Genomic DNA, 21,218 nt, shown 5'->3' with positions numbered 1-21,218 from the left:
CCCCTTGATCCTCTATATTATTTTCATATCACTCCTCTCCCATTTTATCCTATCTCTCTCCCCGTACACCCTTCCTCCGCTACCCTCTCCTTCTCATTCTCACATCTCCTTCTTCCTCTCCCCCTGCTGCTCATCACCTCCCGTCATCTCCCTACCGCCCTTGTCCTCTCTCCCCCGCCAGCCTTCCCCTCCTCTCTCTCCTCGCGGGCATTCCCCTCCCCTCCCTCTGCAGCCACTCCCCCACCGTCCTCCCCTGCCGCTCGGTGGCGCTAGGGGCACAGTCCCACGCCTCCCTCCCCTGCCGCGTGGCGGCGTGCCTCCCCTCCCCTCCAACGTCAGGCTGCGGTGCGGCGAGCGGGGCGGAGCCTCCCTTCTCCTACCACGCGGGGTGGCGCGGCGAAAGCGGGGCGGAGCCTCCCGTCCCACACGAGGTGACAGCGTGGCGCGGCCAGTGGGGCAGCGGCGCGGTGTGGGGAGCGGGGCAGCGGCGTGGAGCTGGGGTGGCGGCGCGTATCCGCGGCGAGCATGGCTGCTGAGCAGCGGTGTGGATGTAGGGCGGCGGCGCGAAGCAAGGGGCGCAGCGAGCCAGGGGCGGCGGCGTGGATGCGCAACGAGCAGGCATGTTTCATTTTTTTTTATTTTTTGAAAGAGTATCACCGCCGGTTGGAGAGTCGGCGGTGATAGCTTAACATCGATTTTAATCCAACAGGTCTGGAAACCGGTGGTGATGCGTTTTTTCAACCGGCGGTGATGACCCTTTGTGCAGTAGCGGTGGCCTCGATCGGCTTCGAACCCCACCACCGCGGGCGCGTCGTACGGACATGGACGGCGACCTCCGGGGCTCCGATGATCCATGTCATCATCCATGGTTGCCCGGTAGCTTTCATCAGCTCGAGCTGAATTAGCAGCGACCCCGGGAGGCCACGTGTGACGAATCCCTGCTGAGATCCGGTGCGCAGCACACGCGTCGTGCACAAGATCGGTGCTGCCTGATGCCTAGCTATCCTACCATTACCACCCAACACCCATGGTCCTACGAGAGGAGACGATCGACGGCACAGCCAATGGCAGGGTTACACGGGGCTGAAGGGTCGGTCCCCTTAGGGTAGGTTAGCAGAACATGGTGCGGCTTGAAGGAAAAATTCAGAGTTAGTAGATCGAGGTTGGGGCCGCCGGCCGGCATGATCACCCCGTCGGGTCTCGGTTCTAGACGCTTCCATGCATTCCGATGGAAGTGAACTTTGCGACCGAATGGCAGTGGAGGAGGTACGATGTATACCAGACAGGAATCTTAGGTGAGCCTTGAGCAACAACCACCGCCCCACCCAGCCACAGACCCACTGCTGCATGCCACCGCTGTCCGCTGGGCTAGCTCCAGAAACCTAGTGCGTGGCAGGGGGAGACGAAAGGAGAGGCGATGAAGCTGCCTTGGTCAATCGCCCACACAGGCGCAAGCAAGGACACAGAGCCTCGCTGAAACAAAGGTAAAAAAAAGGTAAAATAGACGTTTTAATCCCTCAACTTTGAGCGAAGTGTCAAGTTAATCTTTCAACTTTCAGATTGGTCAATATAATCTCTCAACTTTTATTTTTGAGTCAAACCCATCCGTATGCTGATATTATACTCCATAATAATATGATATTTATGCAAAAAGTCCTCTTTACTTTTATCTCGTTCCCTTCTAAATTCATTTCTAAATTCATTGAAGAGCTAAATATTAAAAGTGTTTAATTTGGAACATAGAATTTTATTTATCCATGCATCGTATTATATTGCAAACGTATAGAGAGTAAAATTAAAGCTGCTTATTGCATAACTACATACCACCATATAAAATATTGTTAAAAGTTGAGCGAAAATGTGACACAAAACAGTTGAAATTGAGGAGGGGAAAAATAAGGGTAAAAAAGACCTTTTGCATTTATCTCATATTATTATAGAGTGTAATATCAGTACAATAACAAGTTTAACCTAAAAAAAAAGTTGAGGAACTATATTAGCCAATTTAAAAATTAAGAGACGAACTTGACCCTTGGGATAAAGTTGAGGGACCAAATTCTCTATTTCACCTAAAAAAAGTCGAAAGATCCGAGCATGAGCTACTATTGACTGAAGTAGTGCCAATTATATATATTTCTGAAGCAGAACATGGAAAGAAAAAATATTTGTAGTCATGGAAAACATAAAACTGTCAGCGCTAGCAATCTAAGACATTTGCTTGATTAATAGATCTTCAGTTTCTGTGGGCGTGCACAAGAGTCAACCAAGTTCTGGCAAAGTTCAAGCTAAGCATACAAGTTGCAGGTTTGTTGGTTGCATTGGCACAACATTAGGTAGCTAGCATGCCAAACAGATAGCAATAAATATTTTGGTATGCCCAAGTTGCTCATCTGTAGCTTTGGTATCTCATCCTCCCCGGCAATTGTCCTCCCCGGCTGCTCAACTTTGAGGGTCCTCTCGTGCGAACACATTTGATAATTAACTAGATTTCGACTTTAAATAAGAGAAAACTAGGAGTTTGAATTCCAAATGAACTCTCAACTTGGATGTAAAATATATATTCCAGTTAAATACAATTAAGAAATAGGAAAAATTGGGGTTAATAATAATAAAGATACTACTTTGACTTCCATATGCATTGGAAAATGCAATACTTAAATAATAAAGATCTATATAAAATACAGTTAATTACAACCTAAATTCAAAATTAACTCATGAAAAAAATTAGATCAAGGTTAAAATAAGCCACCTCATTTGCTCTCCAGGTCTAGATATTACCTTTTTAGCAAAGTTGGGAATTAAAATAAATAAAAAATTGCATTTCCATTTTCATATGATCGTGAGAAATGAAGTACCTAAATAAGGAGTCTAGGTTAATTCAATTTATAAATAATTAATTCTAAAATAAATAATAAATTTGACTCCATATGCATTGGGAAAGGAATACTTAGTGACCATGTAAAATATAGCTAACTGGTAGCTAAAATTTTTTAAAAAATAATGAAAAAATTGAATCAAGGTTAAGAAAGAAGCCACCCCATTCACTCTAAGTTCTAGAAATTATCGTATTAATTGGTGAAAAACAAGAAGGTGCGGAGTTGGGGATGACAACAGGCAATGCCAGGAAGAGGATGAAGTATTGTGGTTATCTGGGAAAGAGGTACTTTATGACTCTGTAGGCTCCATATTTTACATGATTTAATAATGTGCATAATTGGGTTCAGTTTTGGAGCACATGTGCATCATGCCACACTTTCAAGGAATATAGAAGTAATAAACAAATGGTTTAGACAAATTTTAAACCCATGCATATATAGTTGCAAAAAAATCAAGTTTACAAAACTATATAATGCCTTTTATATATTGCATGTAAAATATGAAGTAAGATAATTGGCACGTGTACAATAGGAAATCTAACATTGAGATTGCAAAAAGGCATATATTTGTGGTATAAATCTTGGTAAGTGTGCACACTAAAATAACTAGATCTTATGACACCAGTTGGAATAAAAAGGGGGAAAATGTCCATACTATCTTAGTAAAACTAACACCACTCATCAAATAGACAATTTGGATGGCCATGTTCTTAAAATATGTTGAAGGTCATGGACGCACACATACAATCGGTCCAAGCAAGCTATGGGCATAATTTTGTGTCATGGAGACGTGTCAAGCCTGCAGTGCACACACCTAGTTGAACAAAATCTAACGTGTGAGATTATCACCCTGTCATAAAAGAGTCAAATTTTGTTGGGAAATGAAAAAAAATGAAGATTTTGTTAGGTCTTGGTTCCTTAACTAAACCTGCCGGCACGGAGACTTTGACAGCTCCTTACCAAATGTGTGGATGCTCAACATGCACCTCCTGCTCTTGCCACAATCATATGCTAGTGCCCCACTGCCCATTCTTATTGTGCCTGATCTCTCCCTGTCCCAGCTCCAACTTGCCTCACCTATATATCTTATACACAAGCAAGACTTCTGCATACCTGAACCTGAACCTGAACCATCCCTGCACCCTCATGCCGTCCCATTAGTCCTTCAAGGTTCCCTGCTACTCCCCACTGAAAGAGCCACTAACCTGTGCTGACTTGTCCCAGTGACGTGAACTCATCGCCGTTCCCCTGTTCCAGATGATCTGGCCAAGATCGGCGGCGAGCAGGGTGCCGGGTCATCGATTCGTCCCCGAGTTCGTAGGCTTGGTGAAGAGCAGCATGCAAGAGGGGCACAGCGAGACCGTCGTCAACTACAGGTGGGCGGCCATTGCAGCACCTCGCGTCGAATTGAGCTTGCTAGCTTGTCAATCCAAATGCGATGGTGTACGAATCTTAGCACGACCTGTTGGTGCAGGGTGTTCGTCGGCACGTGGAACGTCGGCGGCGAGGCGCCGCCGGATGATCTTGACCTGGAGGATTGGCTGGACACCAAGGCCGGCTCCCACGACATCTACGTTCTCGGGTAGTTCGCTATTGATCCTGCTGATCCATCATGAGATCTCTTAGTAGTGTCGTCGTCAAGTTGCTGCAGTGAAGATTCGCGACGCTGATCTGCACGGTGCAGGTTCCAAGAGATCGTGCCACTGAACGCGAGGAGCGTGCTCGGCCCCAAGCAGAGATCGGCAGCCATGAAGTGGCAGCGGCTCATCGAGGACGCACTGAACAGCAGGAGGAGCGTGCAGGATGGAGAAGACGCGACGCGAGGAGCAGCGATGGATCACGGACAGGGCGTGTTCAGGTGCGTCGTGAGCAAGCAGATGGTCGGCATCTTCGTCTCCGTCTGGGCGAGGAGCGGCCTCCGCCGGCACGTCCGCCACCCCGGCGTCTCCGCCGTCGGCGCCGGCGTCCTTGGCCGGCTCGGCAACAAGGTAAGCGGCGGAGTCGCCACGCACGGGCACGGTAAACCGGAGGAGGAAGAGGAAGCAAGGCCACTCTCCTGACGGCGTGCGTACGCTCCTACGCAGGGCGCGGTGTCGGTCCGGTTCTTGCTGCACGACACGAGCTTCTGCTTCGTCTGCTGCCACCTGGCCTCCGGCGGCGAGGACGGCGACGCGCAACGCCGGAACGCCGACGCGGCGGACATCCTCTCGAGGACGAGCTTCCTCTACTCCGGCGGCGCGCGGGCACCGGGTGAAATGCCCAAGAAGATTCTTGACCATGAGTAGGTTGCCAGAGCTCTGAACCACTGAACCACTGAACCTCCTCCCAGTGGCAACAAACAACAGGCAACAGCTCGCTGATCGAATCCTTTCCTGTGTACTCGCAGCCGCGTGGTGCTGCTCGGCGACCTCAACTACCGGATCGCCATGGACGACGCCGAGGCGCGGCAGCTGGTGAGGGCCAGGAAATGGAGCATGCTGCTGGAGAGCGACGAGCTGCTGCTCGAGCTCTCCGCGGGCCGGCAGTTCGACGGCTGGCGCGAGGGCCACATCACCTTCGCCCCGACCTACAAGTACCACCGCAACTCCGATCAGTTCTGCTGGTGCGCTGACGGCAGCGCCATCGCCGGCCGCGACAAGAAGCGGCACCGCGCGCCGGCATGGTCTGACACGCCCAACTGAATCTATCGATCTTGCAAGTCAGATGATTTCGTTCTGACGCTGTTTGCTTCTGCCAATTTGTTTGCAGGTGCGACCGGATCCTTTGGCGCGGGAAGGGGATGAGGCAGATCCGGTACGAGCGGTGCGGTGGCTACCGGCTCTCCGATCACCGGCCGGTGAGGGCGGTGTTCCACGCTGTGTGTGAGGTGGTGGAAAGCAAGCAATATTAACTTAGCTGCAGGCTTCTGTCCTCTGAAACAATTAACAAACGAGATACTGTAAATTTTAGAGTGTGTTCACAACAGAGAAATTTCGCAACAGCTTGGTTTCCTGCGTCCCCTTTCAAAATAGGCCCTCGATGATTTACCTGAGGATGAAAGGCTCTTGTCGCCTTTTTTTGTATCTGCAGGTGGAAAATTCATGTAAATCTCCTGTTCTTTTCCCCTGCTGAAGATATGGAATCCGAGGATCATTGTCCACTCGGTTCATGCATTTACCAATGGGATACAACCTTTTACGGATTAAATCGATGATTTTTTTCTTAATGTTACGCCAGTTACCATGAATTAACTTAAAGACACACTTTCTCTGCTCAAGTTTAATCAGACCTACAAAAAGGATATACAATGATAATATTGTGAAGTATTCTCGACTTAAGTTAATGTTAGATATTTCAGATTTTAAATGCTCCAATTGGCGTTAGGTACTTGTCAACCCTCATCAGACAATGCATTTTAAAATGTATCCAGAAACCATGACGACGTTTCTTAGCCTTGGCCTTGGCCTTGACCTTGTTGGATGTCTTGGGTGTTCAGATATACAGATCAATCAGAAGATAAGAGACAAGCACTGCCCTGAATACTAACTGCCCTACGGCATCAGCAATGTTAACGGAACATCAGCCACGCATCAAAACTGTTGGTGGTTACGAAGCTGCTGCTAGATATTTTCAGGCGCAGCAATTCATGGCCTCAGGTTTCAGCATATGGGGCCGTGCCCGTGCAAGTAGGCATGATTGAATAGCAACATGCGTTCACATGCTGGCTGACATGTTTCTGCAGCAGGCAGCTAGCTCTAACTAATCTGTCATCACTTGCGATGTGTTTTAGGACCTGGCCGACCTGCAAACTAATCATGTTTTGACATATTGTTAATTTGATAATTCTGTAAGGTCCTACACAGAAACTGACAGCATATTTGGTTTGATCAGTGAATGGGCAATGGAAAAAATGCCAGCAGTGTGGCTAATGAACAAAATTTCGAAGGCATCCATGGCGTGTATGATGGAGCGAGAATGTGCGCTCCATGTTGGATCTGTGGTTAGGGGATGGTAATGGATCATGGTCATAGTGCTCTTTTCACAATCTAACTTGATCCTCGTCTAAGCTAAAATTTAAGACCCTTTACCATCCCTATTTGTAGTGTAGTTGAGCACCGTAACATTAATCAGGAGCTTGTCGGAGGAATTCTCCAGCCAGGTGGCGGAATGTACCCGTCTAATCCTAGTTTAGGATGAGTTTGGGGGAAGCCAAGAAATGCTAGATTAAGAGGCGTGTGAACTCGGAAAGCACACAAGGGATTTAGAGTGGTTCAGGCCACTGGAGCGTAAAATACTACGTCCACTGTGTGTTGTATTGCTTGTGAGTCTGAGTGTCTCTGGGACTTTGGAAAGCTTGTGTCCTAACGTGTGCGTTCTCCCTTTTACAGGCTCAAGGGGAGCGCGTACACTGAGCGGGGTCCCGATAGGTGGACCCGGCGATATACTAAATAACGTACATATTGGAGTCTGAAATGCTACAGATTCGGAAATCTTCCTCTTCGGCTCCCATGCGTATCCTCCGTCTGGATTTGGTCTTGTGCCGTCTCGCCTGCACAGAGCCTGGTGCGAGTGACATGCACAGTGGGAGACGTGCTGACACTGTTGGGTCACAGTTCCCGCTGACAAGTGAAGGGACTATGTTGACCTGCCGTGCTGTAGCCTCCGCGCGCACTGTAGCAGCGTACGCCGTGGCCCTCCTGCAGCAGATCATAATTACCCTTTGCTCACGCGCGCGGCGTTGTGATGTGACTACACACCCCCCGTCTGCATACAGAGTGTGGTGATGTGACGCGCCGCCTCGGTATCAGGCGGGCTTACCATGGTGTCAGCATACCTGCCCAATGTATCAGTGGGCAGCCCATGCCCTGTCTCGGGCACGCGTACCCCACCTACCCATATTTAATGCGGTAGTTGGGCTGGCTTCCCATAGAAGGCTGGCTGCCACCGGACATGTGGCAGGACTGGCTTAGCAGCTGCTTCCTCAGGGGCACATGGCGGCACCGGACCTCCTCCTCCCCGATGGGAAGGGAGGTCCGGGCCGCACCATCTGGCGCAGGTGTGCAGGCCCCCTGGGGTCCGGCTTCCACACGTAGGGGCTCGGACCACCCCGCGGTGGACTAGGCCGGCGGTAGCTGTTCCTGTGCGTCTTGTCCTCGTGGGCACGTGGAGGCGCCGGACCTGCTAGAGCACGGGGGAGGTCCGGAGACCGTGACCCCAGCTGTGAGGTCCGGGCCGTATGCCCCGTCACCTAAAGGCTTAGTGCGAGGTTACGGATAATCTCGCGCCCCTCGGGTTGGATACACTAGCAGGAGGTACCCCTACCGACAGAGCTGGATCATTTTCTTTTTATCTATGGGCGTGTATGGCCTACCCCAACTTATATGTATTATGATACATTGTTGAGCACTGTAATGATAAGAATACATGTTGTTTTTGTTTACGACATCGACATGCCTACAGGTTGCTACTTGAACTAGCAATTTCTATGGAAATATAATATTTCAAATAAAAAAGACTAGACATTAGAAGAAAATGCACAGCTGATTGAGCAAAAGATCCACTTAAAGAAACACAGGGCTCCCAAAAGAAATTGTAGCTGGCTTTGCTACAACTACAGTCAGAAATATGGAGCACATACTGTCGACGCATCTCATTCATGATGGAACCCGTGTATAAGCATGCATGGTTTTGATCTCAACCTTCCGCCATCAAACTTTAACGCCGCAGAATCTTGTGTAAAACACATCTCCTGTCCTGTGCAGACAGTCGATCAGACTCGATCACGTTATAAGTGAAACTGCATGTTCTGAACGTATGTTTCATCAGTAAGTGCAACTGACGACGACGACGTGTAGCTAGCTAGGTCACCGTTCGACCGGCCGATGGCGCCGTGGTGTCACAGTACACCATGCTCGTTTCGTGGCCACGTTTGATGCATTGTACGCACCAGGGACCGGTGCAACGTCAGATCGATCGCATCGTGTTGGTCCATCGTCCCTGAGATGATTCGGCCTGTACGACGAAAGGAGACGCCGGGAGGGCACGTGTGAGCCCAGGACCCCGGTTGGGCTGCTGCTGCAGCCATCACCTCAGAAGCTAGCTAGCTGCTCGTCAACCAGATCCATGGCGTGCCTTCCTCGCTCGCTCTCCCATGGTCCATGGAGAGGGGACCGCGCAATCATCGATCGGCGTCGACGCCACGCCACGTATCGATCGCGCGCTCGTGGATACAGCAGCCAGTAGCTATCTAGCTTCTATTTGGGTTGAGGCACCTCCCCGATTCACCGGGCCTGCTACTTTATTTCTAGGGTTTCATGAGTGTGCACTCGATGGTTTCGTGCAGTGCAGGGCCCTACGCACCCATTGGTGTTAGCTAGGTTTAGGTCATCGGCGCCGTCCGAGGAGGAACAGCTGAGAGATTTGGGCCGGGACCGGCCGCTGGCATGATCGATCGCCGTGCTGGGATTGGGTTCTAGACGCTTCCATTCAGATCGATCGAGAAGCTTTCGAAGCAAACTACAGTAGTTGCTGGTAATGTGGTACCACACCGCAACTCTGCAAGTTGGCCATTACGTCTATTCCAACTCTCAAACTTTTCAAAACCCTTTTGCTCGATGTACAAGTTAGGATTGTGCTGGTTTCCAAAACCTGTTCTAGTGTGACCGATGGAAATAATCGTTTACTCGTGAGAGATGAGATGCTGTGAGGCATTAACCTTTCTCTTCTTACCGACCTGATGAACAGATCCCATGGTTTCTTGGTCCACCGAGCGTTGGCCATCGAGAATTTTACTGCTAAATAAAATCTCGAAGAATTAAAACAGTCCACTAGGCACTAGCTACTGTTAACTTGATCTCGACCCGGATCGGTCCAACGACCGATCCGGAGTCCGTTACGCGCCCCGATCGGGGGCGCACAGTCAAGTCAATGGCGTGTGGGCCCCCGTCGCGCAGCGCCAAAATAAATAGGAGGTGGGGGCCGGGGCACGCGACACGAGGTTCGCCGCCGTGCCTGTAGCCCACCTAAAACCCTAGCCGATCCGATCTAAGGGGGCGCTGAAGTGACGGGAAGCGCCGCCGCCTCTGCACCAAGCGCCGCCGCCTCTGATCGACTTCACCGCCGCCCGTTCACCCTCGTCCTCGACTCCGGCTCAACTTCTTCATCGCCATGGCTAACAACGGCGAAGCCGGCACATCAACTGGGGGTATGGCACATCTAATCCATCTCCCTTCTTCTCTCTGTTACTCTCTCGATTACCCCTAAACTAATGTCGTGTTTAGCTAATCACCGAGCCGGCTTACACTTAGTCAATTTCTAATTCTAACAATGGTATCAGTAAGCCTAACTAAGTGAAGTTAGGCTCGGGTAAGAAAGAAATAGCAATTAGAAGGAGAGGATTTCAAATCAACCCGAGAGAAATTGCAAGGCAAGAAAGCAAAGAGCGATTCAAACCCTTCGGGGTGAAAGAACCCACGCACCCCGAGCCAACCCGTGCAAAACCTAACCCTAACCCTAACCCTAACCCTAACCAGCCAAGACAGGAGGAGACTTACCTCGCCGCCGGGAGCCCCTGCTCCACGGGAAGCAACGCCGTTTGCTCAGCAGCTCCGGGTTCCATCCCGAGCCGCGCCATCTCGAGCTCGTCGAGCTCCAGATCTCCACCGTGCCGTGGTGCGCGGGCTAGCTAGCCACCTCGAGCCCACTCGACGGCGGCGCGCTCACGTCCAGGCGAGCGCGCTCGCCGGCGAGGAGGCCCGCGGCGGCGCCATCGCCTCGGCTGCCGTCGCGAGGAGGAAGGAGGAGCGGCTGAGGGGAGCGAAGGTGAATGGGCTAGGGTTTCGCGCGACGCGCTCGCCCGGGGGTTTTGACCCGCCGAAATCGACGCGCGACCGTCGATTACGATTGGACGGTCGCGGTCGATCCGCGGGCGTGCGGGCCTCTTATGGCCCAGGCGGGACGCCGCTTTCCTGGCCCAGGCCCAGGTTGCGGCCTGGTGCGCGGGTCAGCGCCTTGCGCGCGCGGTTGCCGCGTTGGGCTGGGCCGGTTTTGGGCCGTTCTGGGCCAAAAAAACAGTAACTCTTTTAGTATTTTCTCAGAAACACTTTTCGACATTTCATGTATGGTTTAATCTCTGTTTTAATTTTCACCAACGTGATAATTTCTATAGAGAGACAGTAAGTTAGAATGTTTCTGAAAGTTAGCACAGTTTATTTTTTCCACTGCACATTTAATTAAGTTATATCCTTTAATTATTTTAGACCCAACGAGACATTATAATTAAAGGAGTCAGTTTTAAGTTTTTCTTCTGTTATAATATTATTATTTTCTGACCAACGTTGATAATAACAGTATTATAATTTTTTAAGTAAGTTTCCATGCATTTGCTCTAATTCTGCCCAACGGTGTTTTAGAAATAATGCAGCTAGATATTTGTATGTCTTAATATTGACCAATGTTGAATTAAGATATGCACTCATCATTCTATAAAGCAGTTCTCACTTTTCTTGATTGAAATTTCAGGATCTAACGCAATGACCTTCATTAATGCTATACCGCCGTTGGATGGTTCCAACTATGGGATATGGCACAGAAGCTAGAAGTGGCTCTCGCACTGTCAGATATTGACTTAGCCATCACCTCACCGTTTCCCGTTGGTCCTGAGGAACTGGTGAGGGACCCGGAAGAGACCTCTGCCGCTTGGCAAGCTCGTCAAAGAGAACATGCAAATGTTCAAATGAACTATGATCTTGAGAGAGCAAAATGGAACTCTTCCAACAGAAAGTGCTTGATGGTCATCAAGAGTTCCATTATAAACAGTATCAGGGGAGCAATCCCAGATTGCGCCACCGCAGTTGAGTACTTGAAGAAAGTTGAGAGTCAATTTGTTGGCTCTTTAAAAGCTTATGCGCAAACTCTGATCCAGAGGTTAGTAAATGACAAGTACACTGGCGGTGGTGTGAGAGAGCACATACTGAAGATGAGCAACATGGCATCTAAGCTCAAACCTATGGACATGGAGCTTCCTCACGCTTTCGTGGTCCATTTGGTTCTGGCTTCCCTGCCAAAAGAGTTCGAGACTTTTGTTGTTAACTACAACATCAGCCCAGAGACATGGGATCTAGAGAAGCTCATCGCGATGTGTGTGTAAGAAGAGGAAAGACTTAAAGCCTCGCATGGTGACACGCTCAACTATGTTAGGCACAACAAACAAAACAACTCTTCTGACAAATACACGAGGCCACAAGGGAAACCTCAGTTCAAACGAGGTTCCACTTCTTCTTCTTCTTCGACTCACCCAGGCAAGGGTGCAAAGAAAGATCAACCACACATTGAAAAAGATCAATGCATGTGGTGTCACAAGACAGGACACTATAAGAAAGATTGCCCAGATTTTTTAAGTCATTTAATTAAGAAAGGTGAGGATGTTATCACATTTATAGATGAGACCCTGTACGTAAGTTATTCTAAATCTACTCGGTGGATTGACTCAGGTGCGACTGTTCATGTTGCTAATTCCTTGCAGGGTATAAGTACAAGAACGATGCTACAAAGAGGGGATAGATGGCTGAAAGTCGCCAATGGAGTTAGAGCCGACGTTGAAGTAGTTTGTCAATTCACGTTAGAATTAAAGAACGGCTTTAGACTCCAGTTGCATAATGTTCTTTATGTACCCTCTTTGTCTAGAAACTTAATTTCAGTATCATGTTTGGCAGATGATGGTTATGATTGTCATTTTGGCAAAGAACAATGTAAGATTATTTTTAAAAATCAGTGTGTTGGTCTTGCCATCCGACAAGACAAACTTTATATGTTGCCTATGCATGAGATTGTGAATTCTGTTAGCAATACTACGAGTATTGAACGCACGACTAACGACGCAATTAATAAGCGCAAACGATGCGACAACGAAAATTCAGCGAAATTATGGCACTGTCGTTTAGGCCATATTTCGAGGGGGAGAATTGAGAGATTAATTAAAGAAAATATTCTCCATCCGTTAGATTTTTCAAATGAAGAATATTGCATCGATTGCGTTAAAGGAAAGTATGTTAAGAAAATAAAGAAAGGAGCCAAACACAGTTCACGGGTTTTGGAGATAGTGCACACAGATATCTGTGGTCCATTTCCCATAAAGTCTGTAGACGGTTATGATTCGTTCATAACGTTTACAGATGATTACTCGCGTTATAGCTATATTTATCCAATTAAAAAAAGATCAGAAGCATTGGATAAATTCAAAATTTTTAAGGCTGAAGTAGAAAATCAGCAAAATCTTAAGATAAAAATAGTAAGATCTGACGGTGGAGGTGAGTACTACGGTCGACACACCCCGTATGGCCAAATTCCTGGACCCTTTGCAAGATTCCTACAGGAAAATGGAATAGTAGATCAGTACTCTACACTAGGCGAGCCTCAGCAAAATGGAGTCGCTGAAAGACGTAACCGTACCTTAATGGATATGGTGAGAAGTATGTTAAGCTACTCCACATTACCGGTTAATCTATGGATGGAGGCGTTAAAAACCGCTATTTATATTCTTAATCGCGTACCAAGTAAGTCGGTGCCTAAAACACCGTATGAGTTATGGACAGGGAGAAAACCCACACTAAATTATTTACATGTGTGGGGCTGTCCAGCTGAGGCGAAAGTATTCAATCCAAATATCGGAAAGTTAGACCCTAAGACAGTAAGTTGCCATTTTATTGGCTATCCAGAAAAGTCGAAGGGTTATCGTTTCTACTGTCCTAATGGATATACAAAATTCGTAGAAACGAGACATGCTGTCTTTTTGGAGGATCAGATGATGAGGGGGAGCACGGTAGCTCGAAAGATTGACCTTGAGGAGAAGCGGGTTTTCGTACCTACTCCGATGATCCAAGATCCATTTTTCGTGTTGCCTATTGCTGTTTCACCTACGGTGTCAGCACCTGGTGTTAGTTCTTCACCAGTTGCTGCTTCACCTACGGTGCCAGCACCTGTTGTTAGTTCTCCAGCTGCGGCGACGAGTCAGAATCAGGAACCTGTCCTTCAGGATCCGACAGAACCGGTAGCCGCACACCAAGGGGAGCAACAGCAGCCCCAAGTAGAAAAAGTGCCGATAGCTGAGGCACCGAGAAGGTCTCAAAGAACAAGAAAGCCCGCTATTTCAAGCGATTATCAAATCTATAATAGCGAGGAAATTCAGATGGAGGGTGACCCCACTTCATTTGAAGAAGCCATGAGAAGCGTTCATTCGTCTGAATGGTTGGAAGCCATGAAAGATGAAATGAAATCGATGAGTACCAACGATGTTTGGGATCTAAAAGAAATTTCTAAAGGAGCCAAAACAGTAGACTGTAAATGGGTCTACAAGACAAAATGTGACTCCAAAGGGAATATAGAAAGATATAAAGCGCGACTTGTGGCGAAAGGTTTTACGCAAAGAGAAGGGATAGATTATAATGAGACATTTTCTCCTGTTTCATGCAAGGACTCCTTCAGAATTATAATGGCGTTAGTGGCGCATTATAATTTAGAGTTACATCAGATGGATGTAAAGACAGCGTTCCTAAATGGGGACCTTTATGAGAATGTTTACATGGCATAGCCAAAAGGTTTTGTTGTGGAAGGAAAAGAAAAGATGGGATGTCGTCTAAAGAAATCCATTTATGGATTAAAGCAAGCCTCCAGACAGTGGTATTTGAAATTCGATGAAACCGTAACAAAGTTTGGTTTCAAATAAAATGAGGAGGACAACTGCATTTACGCAAAATTTAAGAATGGGAAATTCATTTTTCTTATTCTGTATGTGGATGATATTCTGCTTGCTAGCAGTGATATTGATCTGCTATTAGAGACAAAGAAATTCTTGTCCTCAAAGTTCGATATGAAAGATTTAGGTGAAGCCTCATTCGTTTTAGAAATTGAGATTCACCGAGAGAGAAACAAGGGGGTTTTAGGATTATCGCACAAAGCATACCTAGAAAAGGTACTAAAGAAGTACGGTATGCATGCGAGTAAGCCAACACCTGCTCCTATAGTCAAGGGCGATAGTTATGGGAAATTTCAGTGTCCCAGAAATCAGTATGAAATCGATCAGATGAAAGCGGAACCATATGCTTCAGCTGTCGGAAGCCTACAGTATGCTCAAGTATGTACGTGCCCTGACTTAGCTTTTGTCACCGGGATACTTGGCAGATTCCAGAGTAATCCAATGATAGAACACTGGAAAATGGTTAAGAAAGCCTTGCGTTATGTGCAAGGAACAAAAGACCTCATGCTAACATACAGGAGATCTGAATCTCTAGTAATAGAGGGTTATTCAGACTCAGACTTTGCGGGAGATAAGGATGATAGAAAATCCACGTCAGCTATGTGTTCACTCTCGCAGGTGGAGCTATATCGTGGAAAAGCTCCAAACAGACAGTCACTGCATCGTCTACGATGTATGCAGAATTTATAGCTTGTTACGAGGCATCGGGGCAGGTTAAATGGCTAAAGAAATTCATACCCGGATTAAGAGTGGTTGACAGCATAGAAAAACTACTAACGATGTACTGCGACAATGAGCCAGCAGTATTCTACGCTCACAATAACAAGTCAAGTGGAGCTGCCAAACACATTGACATAAAGTTTTATGTTGTTAAAGAGCAAATCCAGGATCATACAATCAGTCTTGAGTATTTGAGCACAAAGAAGATGTTAGCGGATCCGCTCACAAAAGGCTTACCGCCCAATGTGTTCAGAGAACACTTAGCCGGCATGGGTTTACGGGAAAGTCTATGATTTCTGGACAGTAAGGGCCCAAAAGTATGGTTCTGTTTCAAACAGAAAGGTGTGTTGTGGCTGTTAATCCAATAGTAATAACTGTTGAGACGAGACATGCTCAATGTACTAATCTGAATGAAATCGGACGTAAGAAGTGAGTACGTTAGTAGAGATCAAAGGGGAGAATATTAACTTGATCTCGACCCGGATCGGTCCAACGACCGATCCGGAGTCCGTTACGCGCCCCGATCGGGGGCGCACAGCCAAGTCAATGGCGTGTGGGCCCCCGTCGCGCAGCGCCAAAATAAATAGGAGGTGGGGGCCGGGGCACGCGACACGAGGTTCGCCGACGTGCCTGTAGCCCACCTAAAACCCTACCCGATCCGATCTAAGGGGCGCTGAAGTGACGGGAAGCGCCACCGCCTCTGATCGACTTCACCGCCACCCGTTCACCCTCATCCTCGACTCCGGCTCAACTTCTTCATCGCCATGGCTAACAACGGCGAAGCCGGCTCATCAACTGAGGGTATGGCACATCTAATCCATCTCCCTTCTTCTCTCTGTTACTCTCTCGATTACCCCTAAACTAATGTCGTGTTTAGCTAATCACCGAACCGGCTTACACTTAGTCGATTTCTAATTCTAACAGCTACATGCCCGAGATGCAGCAAGGTAACTGTCACTGTTCCATCAAGCGTGGGCTCAACTTCTAGGCCACGCACATTGTACGACCAGTGACCACGATGTCATGCTCCTGCCATGGTTGCTCTGTCCATGTCCATGTCAATCTATCGGAGATGAATTGGCAGCGATGATTGATCTCGAGGTGACACGTGTTTGTCCCTGCTGAGATAGTGCCTGCAGCAACCGTCAGGCACAAGCTGCTCGACGAGACCACCACTGACCGTACGTGAGGTGGGCCGGGGACGACAATCATCGGACTCCACTGACATGCCGGATGGACTACACACGTGCCGTGGAGCCAGCGCGTAGATGGCGGTCCAATGGCAGGCTTACATGCCAATTGTCAAGCACTCGCTTATTAGGGCACCCACCAGTGGTTGCAGTATGTGATCTGATACTGATACAGTGTGACTTGTGAGGCATCTTTTCGCTCGCACAGTAGGGCTGCCTTTTCTATTAGGGTCTCGTGGGCATGCAATTGACGATGTTCCAATTGTTGCAGTACAGGGTCTACTGATGTTAGGTCAATGGTACTACTACCCCTAAGCTTGATGGAAACCTTCGAAGCTTTAGGACCGGCATGGCCACCCGGCTGGGATTCGGTTGTTCCATCCAGACGTTTCCGTTCAGATCGAAGTAGGAGCTTCACAAGCAACCAGCACATTGTAGCTAGTACGTTACGTGGCATGGAACCGGACAGTGAGGCAATCAAGCATTATGCATGAGGAGATCGAGCCCCCACCACGGCAACGCCGCCGGAGCACCGCCATGCATGCCAGCCGCCGGCCGGTCACTGAGACCGTCGACGAGACCGAGGCGCTGCGGACACGCGTCTTGGAGGAGGCCCCATCAGCAGCCAAGAAACCAAGCAACGTCTCTTGGCGTTGGCAGACGGGCGACGCCGCCGCGTCCTGCGTGGAGCCACCGTGCTGGGACGCGAGCCACGAGCTTCTTGCTTGATTGCAACGACGATCCAGGCATCCAGCGCCCGCCATCAGGTGCTGATTTTGCGCGTGTGGATGTGAATCCCTCCATTGTCTCGATCGATTCGCGTCACGGGCTGCTGGTGTGCTTGGTTTTAATTGGTAGAGCGCCGGCGGATCGAAGGGAGAAGGAGCTTGGCGTGCTTGATGGAGATCCGACTGACTCTGGTGACCGGTCGATGCAGGGCCGGCTCTATAATTTTATAATTTTAAGGGTTTTTGGCAAGCAAGAAGATAAGAGCTCGTTGAATTAATTTTTATTTTTAGTTACAAAATTGTAGTATACAGTACGAATAATAAAAATTACTTTGCAATATATGTATAGCTCATAAAATATATAACAATAGTGTAACAAAGAACTAAAAACAATAATCATCATAAGGTTTGTGATGGACTTTCAAAGGCTTATTATGATATGATGAGGTTTGTGACGGGCTTTCAAATACTTATTATGCCAAGTAGAAAATTATACGTACTAATTACCTATATGATCTTGGACTCCCAACTTCATAGGCCTCCAGCGGTCGCACTGGCTTCCCCTTAACCCCCCCCCCCCCCCCGCCCCACCCACCCACCCCTCGAGCCGGCCATGGGTCGATGGAACGGAGACGGAACGGAGATGGCAGTAGTCATGTACCCTTATCATCATCGCTAGCCACTGGATCTGTTTTAAGGAGCTAAAATTGATTGCTAAACTTTAGCTCATATTAGCACTGATCCATGCTAAAGTTTTTAATCGAGAACTTTTACGGCGCATAATACTACCATATACTGCTGTCTGAAAATGACTCGTATATAAACATCGTACGGTCGAGATTTATTCTATACTACTAAAACGTTGACTAGTGTTATAGAATAGTATAGCTACGTATAAAGATAATATAGGAAAGATTAGTATCCATATTTCTTTTTATCCTCCCGCGATTTTGACGGCAGCACGCCGCCGTCCGCGACTCCGAGCACAGGGAGGAGGCAGCCTGGGCGATGGACCAATAGCAAATTGCATGCGGAGGAGGAGACGAGCCAATCGCTGATCAAATGCATGCGGAGGAGGCCGGCCGTCGGCATCCCGACGCAGAGAAAAGGGCGCTCGGAGGAGGGTAGGGTGCCGCACGAAAAAAATTCCCTTCTAATTATAATTTGGTGTTAATTACTAAATTACCTTTGCTAATGAAAGATTAGATCTTCTCTGTACTATATACCGCGAGCCGTAAAAAGCTCTTTGAGTCTTGACTAAAGTTTAACCTATCCTATTAGCACTTCTGTTTGGATGGACCAGTGCTAAAATTTAGCACTTTCGATAATAGAGTAAAAGTGCTAAACGTTAGCACTAGCTCATCCAAACGGAAGTGCTGATGGGATGGGCTAAACTTTAATCAAGATTAAAAACTTTAGCATATGTGCAAGTGCTAATATATACTAAAATTTAGCATTCAATTTTAGCTCGTCGCGCAAATGCCGAGAATCAATTGTTGGGAACAAACCTCTTCATTTAATCATCAGTACCTGTCGCAAACGTGGCATGCGAAATTTCACACTCCCAAAGTGTTGGGGTGGGTGTGTGCAAACCTGGCCGCGTGCTGGCCGTGCGTCAAGAACAGACGGCGAGCACCCCGACATCAACATCCAGAATAGCCGAATCCATCAGCAGCACGTGGTTCCCGTAACAAAGGCATACAATCTTCTACGGAAGGGTCTCAAACAAAAGAAGGAAGTAGAAGAAAAGCTTGCACTAGAGTTCGGAGTTCAGAGAACAATTCTTCAACTCGTGACAGCATGCTTGAATTCAGAGAGTCAGAGCATAAATTACCCAACTTGTCTTCAGAGTTCAGCTTCAGGGCTACAAACAAACTGAATTTTCAATCCACTAATTAAGCGGAAACTGCCAAATAGTTCGATGGCTAATCTAGTAATCATATCTCCGCCAAGACAACGGTGATGTCAGCCGCACGTTCGGAGATGCTATTACACTTAACACCCGCAATCGTCAGAGAGGCCGAATTCAGACAGGATGCGAGCGGGCTCGGCCCGGTGCTGCACGAGCAGGGCCTTGAAGGCCCACAGGCAAGACCGCGAGGCCATTTCTGTAAGAGCATCTCCAGCGATAGCTTTTCTAGACTGTGATTTTGATGCTCAACTCCAACGACAGCCCTTATCTTAGCCCTACTCTCTTATGACAATTGGGACCCACCGGTCAGGATTTTTTTATTTTTTTCTCCCGAGCATCTCTCTCCCTAATGCGTCTCTTCCATGATGCATCTCTGTTTTGTTTTCTCCTGAGCATCCCTCTCCCTGACGTCTCTCCCTCTCTCTCCCCTCTCCCTCTCTCTCCCTAACGCATCTCTCCCTCCCCCGAGACATCAATGCATCGGCATTTCTCTCTTTCCCAACGCATCTCTCCTCTCTCTACCTCGCGTCTCTCTCTAGTGGATCTCCAGGCCAGAGCTAGTTGAGGCCGGCCGGTGGCTCCATGGCCCAGCTCAAACGATGCTCAGAGTACAAGCACTGTGCCTCTTCTCAATTTGGCGAAGGAGCTCGAGCTCGAGGGTGGTGACGAGGTGTTGCAGCTCCGGGGTGGGAGCGCAGGGGAGCGAGTGCTGGAGCTTGGGGGCGGCAGCAGTGAAGGGGGTGCCGTAGCTCGTGGGCGTGGCGGGGTGCCGGAGCTCGGGGACGGCAGCGGCGCGGGTGCCACAGCTCGGGGGTCGGCAACGGTGCTGGTGCCGCGGCTCGGGAGGTAGCGGGGTGCTCGAGCTTGGGGACTGGTGCGGCAGCTTCGTGAACGCACGAGGCGAGGGAGAGAAACAGTAGTAGAAGAAAAGAAAAGTAGGGCCTCCCTAGCCACCCGTGGGAGAAGGGGTGAGGGGTGGATTTGGGATATAGGGATAGGGAATCAAGTAGGGTTCTGCTGGAGTAAATTTTGTTGTCTTGGTCCCTACTACTTTTCAAATAGGATCTCAAATAGAGTATTTGTTGGAGATGCTCCAAGAGCATCTCCAGCAATGACTCTCAAATCGCATCTTCAGCAATGACTCTCAAATCAGACTCTTTATTTCTTGAGCAAAGGCTTCCTCTATAGGCTAATTTTTTAACCTCGACTCCAGTAGTGGTCTCTAAATCTTACCCTCTTCTTTTAATCTAAAGGGTAAGATTCATTTGTTGGTAGATAGGAGGCTTACTACAGAACCCCCTCTAGGAATAGAAGGTGGAGGAAGAAATTTGGAAAACATCTGAGATGAGGATTTTAATAGAGGATCTACTGGAACGACTAGAACGTGATCTCCGCTGGTTGCCTGTTGTTGCCGCCGCGCCACGGGACCGCAGCATGACTGCATGAGCAGATCGAGTAACGAGCAGTGGTCTTGCTGCTGCAGCACTATTCTTCCTTGTTGGGTGCTGCTACCTGACTGTGTTTGTGTGTCCGTGTGCGATGAGTCAATAATCATTGCCAATAACTTGCCCTCAGTACCCGCAGAAAAAAACTTGCCCTCAAAAAAAATCATTGTTACTTGACTGTTATGTAACAACGACTGTGTTTATCGTTCGTGGATTATATATGTATATATATCAATTTTACTGCGTTTACTGTGATGCATAAATGTATATACATGACTAGATTTGTACCCGTACGTTGCTACAGATGAAACAAATTATATCTATGAAGATTAATTTTCATCATATAAAAATGTATGTGACGACATATGGTAATTGAGGCTTACACCTTATCTTAAACAACATTCATGCTCAAGAACATATTCCAAAATCCAAAGTACGCAAATAAATTATCCCCGAATACATAAAGCTAGATTTGCAATAAAAATGAATTTACAGATATTGCACAAGCACATTGGACATATATGGAGTTTATTTTCAAACACGGTACACATCTTGTTCTATTGACCAAAAATGAAGTTTGAAGACATTAGAAAAAAAAGGGGGGGGGGGGGGGGGC

The 21,218-nt window shown here is 48.0% G+C and overlaps 1 protein-coding gene across 2 annotated transcripts; it reads left to right on the top strand.

Moving 5' to 3' along the window:
• Nucleotides 1-3,919: 3,919 nt before the first annotated feature.
• On the top strand, nucleotides 3,920-6,032 carry LOC112897260 (type IV inositol polyphosphate 5-phosphatase 9-like). 2 transcript variants are annotated; one of them, XM_025965527.1, is made up of 7 exons: nucleotides 3,920-4,046; nucleotides 4,134-4,252; nucleotides 4,351-4,458; nucleotides 4,561-4,864; nucleotides 4,961-5,157; nucleotides 5,263-5,538; nucleotides 5,625-6,032. In XM_025965527.1, exons 2-7 carry the CDS (start codon nucleotides 4,134-4,136, stop codon nucleotides 5,764-5,766), a joined length of 1,146 nt encoding a protein of 381 aa, XP_025821312.1. In that variant the 5' UTR covers nucleotides 3,920-4,046; the 3' UTR covers nucleotides 5,767-6,032. The 2 variants fall into 2 exon arrangements, with proteins under 2 accessions (XP_025821312.1, XP_025821311.1); XM_025965526.1 differs by having other exon boundaries at nucleotides 3,972-4,252.
• The last annotated feature ends 15,186 nt before the right edge of the window (nucleotides 6,033-21,218 follow it).

Source organism: Panicum hallii, chromosome 6, assembly GCF_002211085.1.
Source record: "Panicum hallii strain FIL2 chromosome 6, PHallii_v3.1, whole genome shotgun sequence".
In the NCBI taxonomy this organism is placed as follows: domain Eukaryota; kingdom Viridiplantae; phylum Streptophyta; class Magnoliopsida; order Poales; family Poaceae; genus Panicum; species Panicum hallii.
The sequence above is the reverse complement of the archived record's forward strand: the minus strand, read 5'-3'. Positions and strand labels throughout refer to the sequence as shown.

Coding starts and splice junctions, on each gene's coding strand:
- LOC112897260 (XM_025965527.1), top strand. CDS start 4,134: ATGATCTGGCCAAGATCGGCGGCGAGCAGGGTGCCGGGTCATCGATTC. Junction 4,253..4,350: donor GAGACCGTCGTCAACTACAG/GTGGGCGGCCAT, acceptor CTGTTGGTGCAG/GGTGTTCGTCGGCACGTGGA. Junction 5,158..5,262: donor AAGAAGATTCTTGACCATGA/GTAGGTTGCCAG, acceptor GTGTACTCGCAG/CCGCGTGGTGCTGCTCGGCG.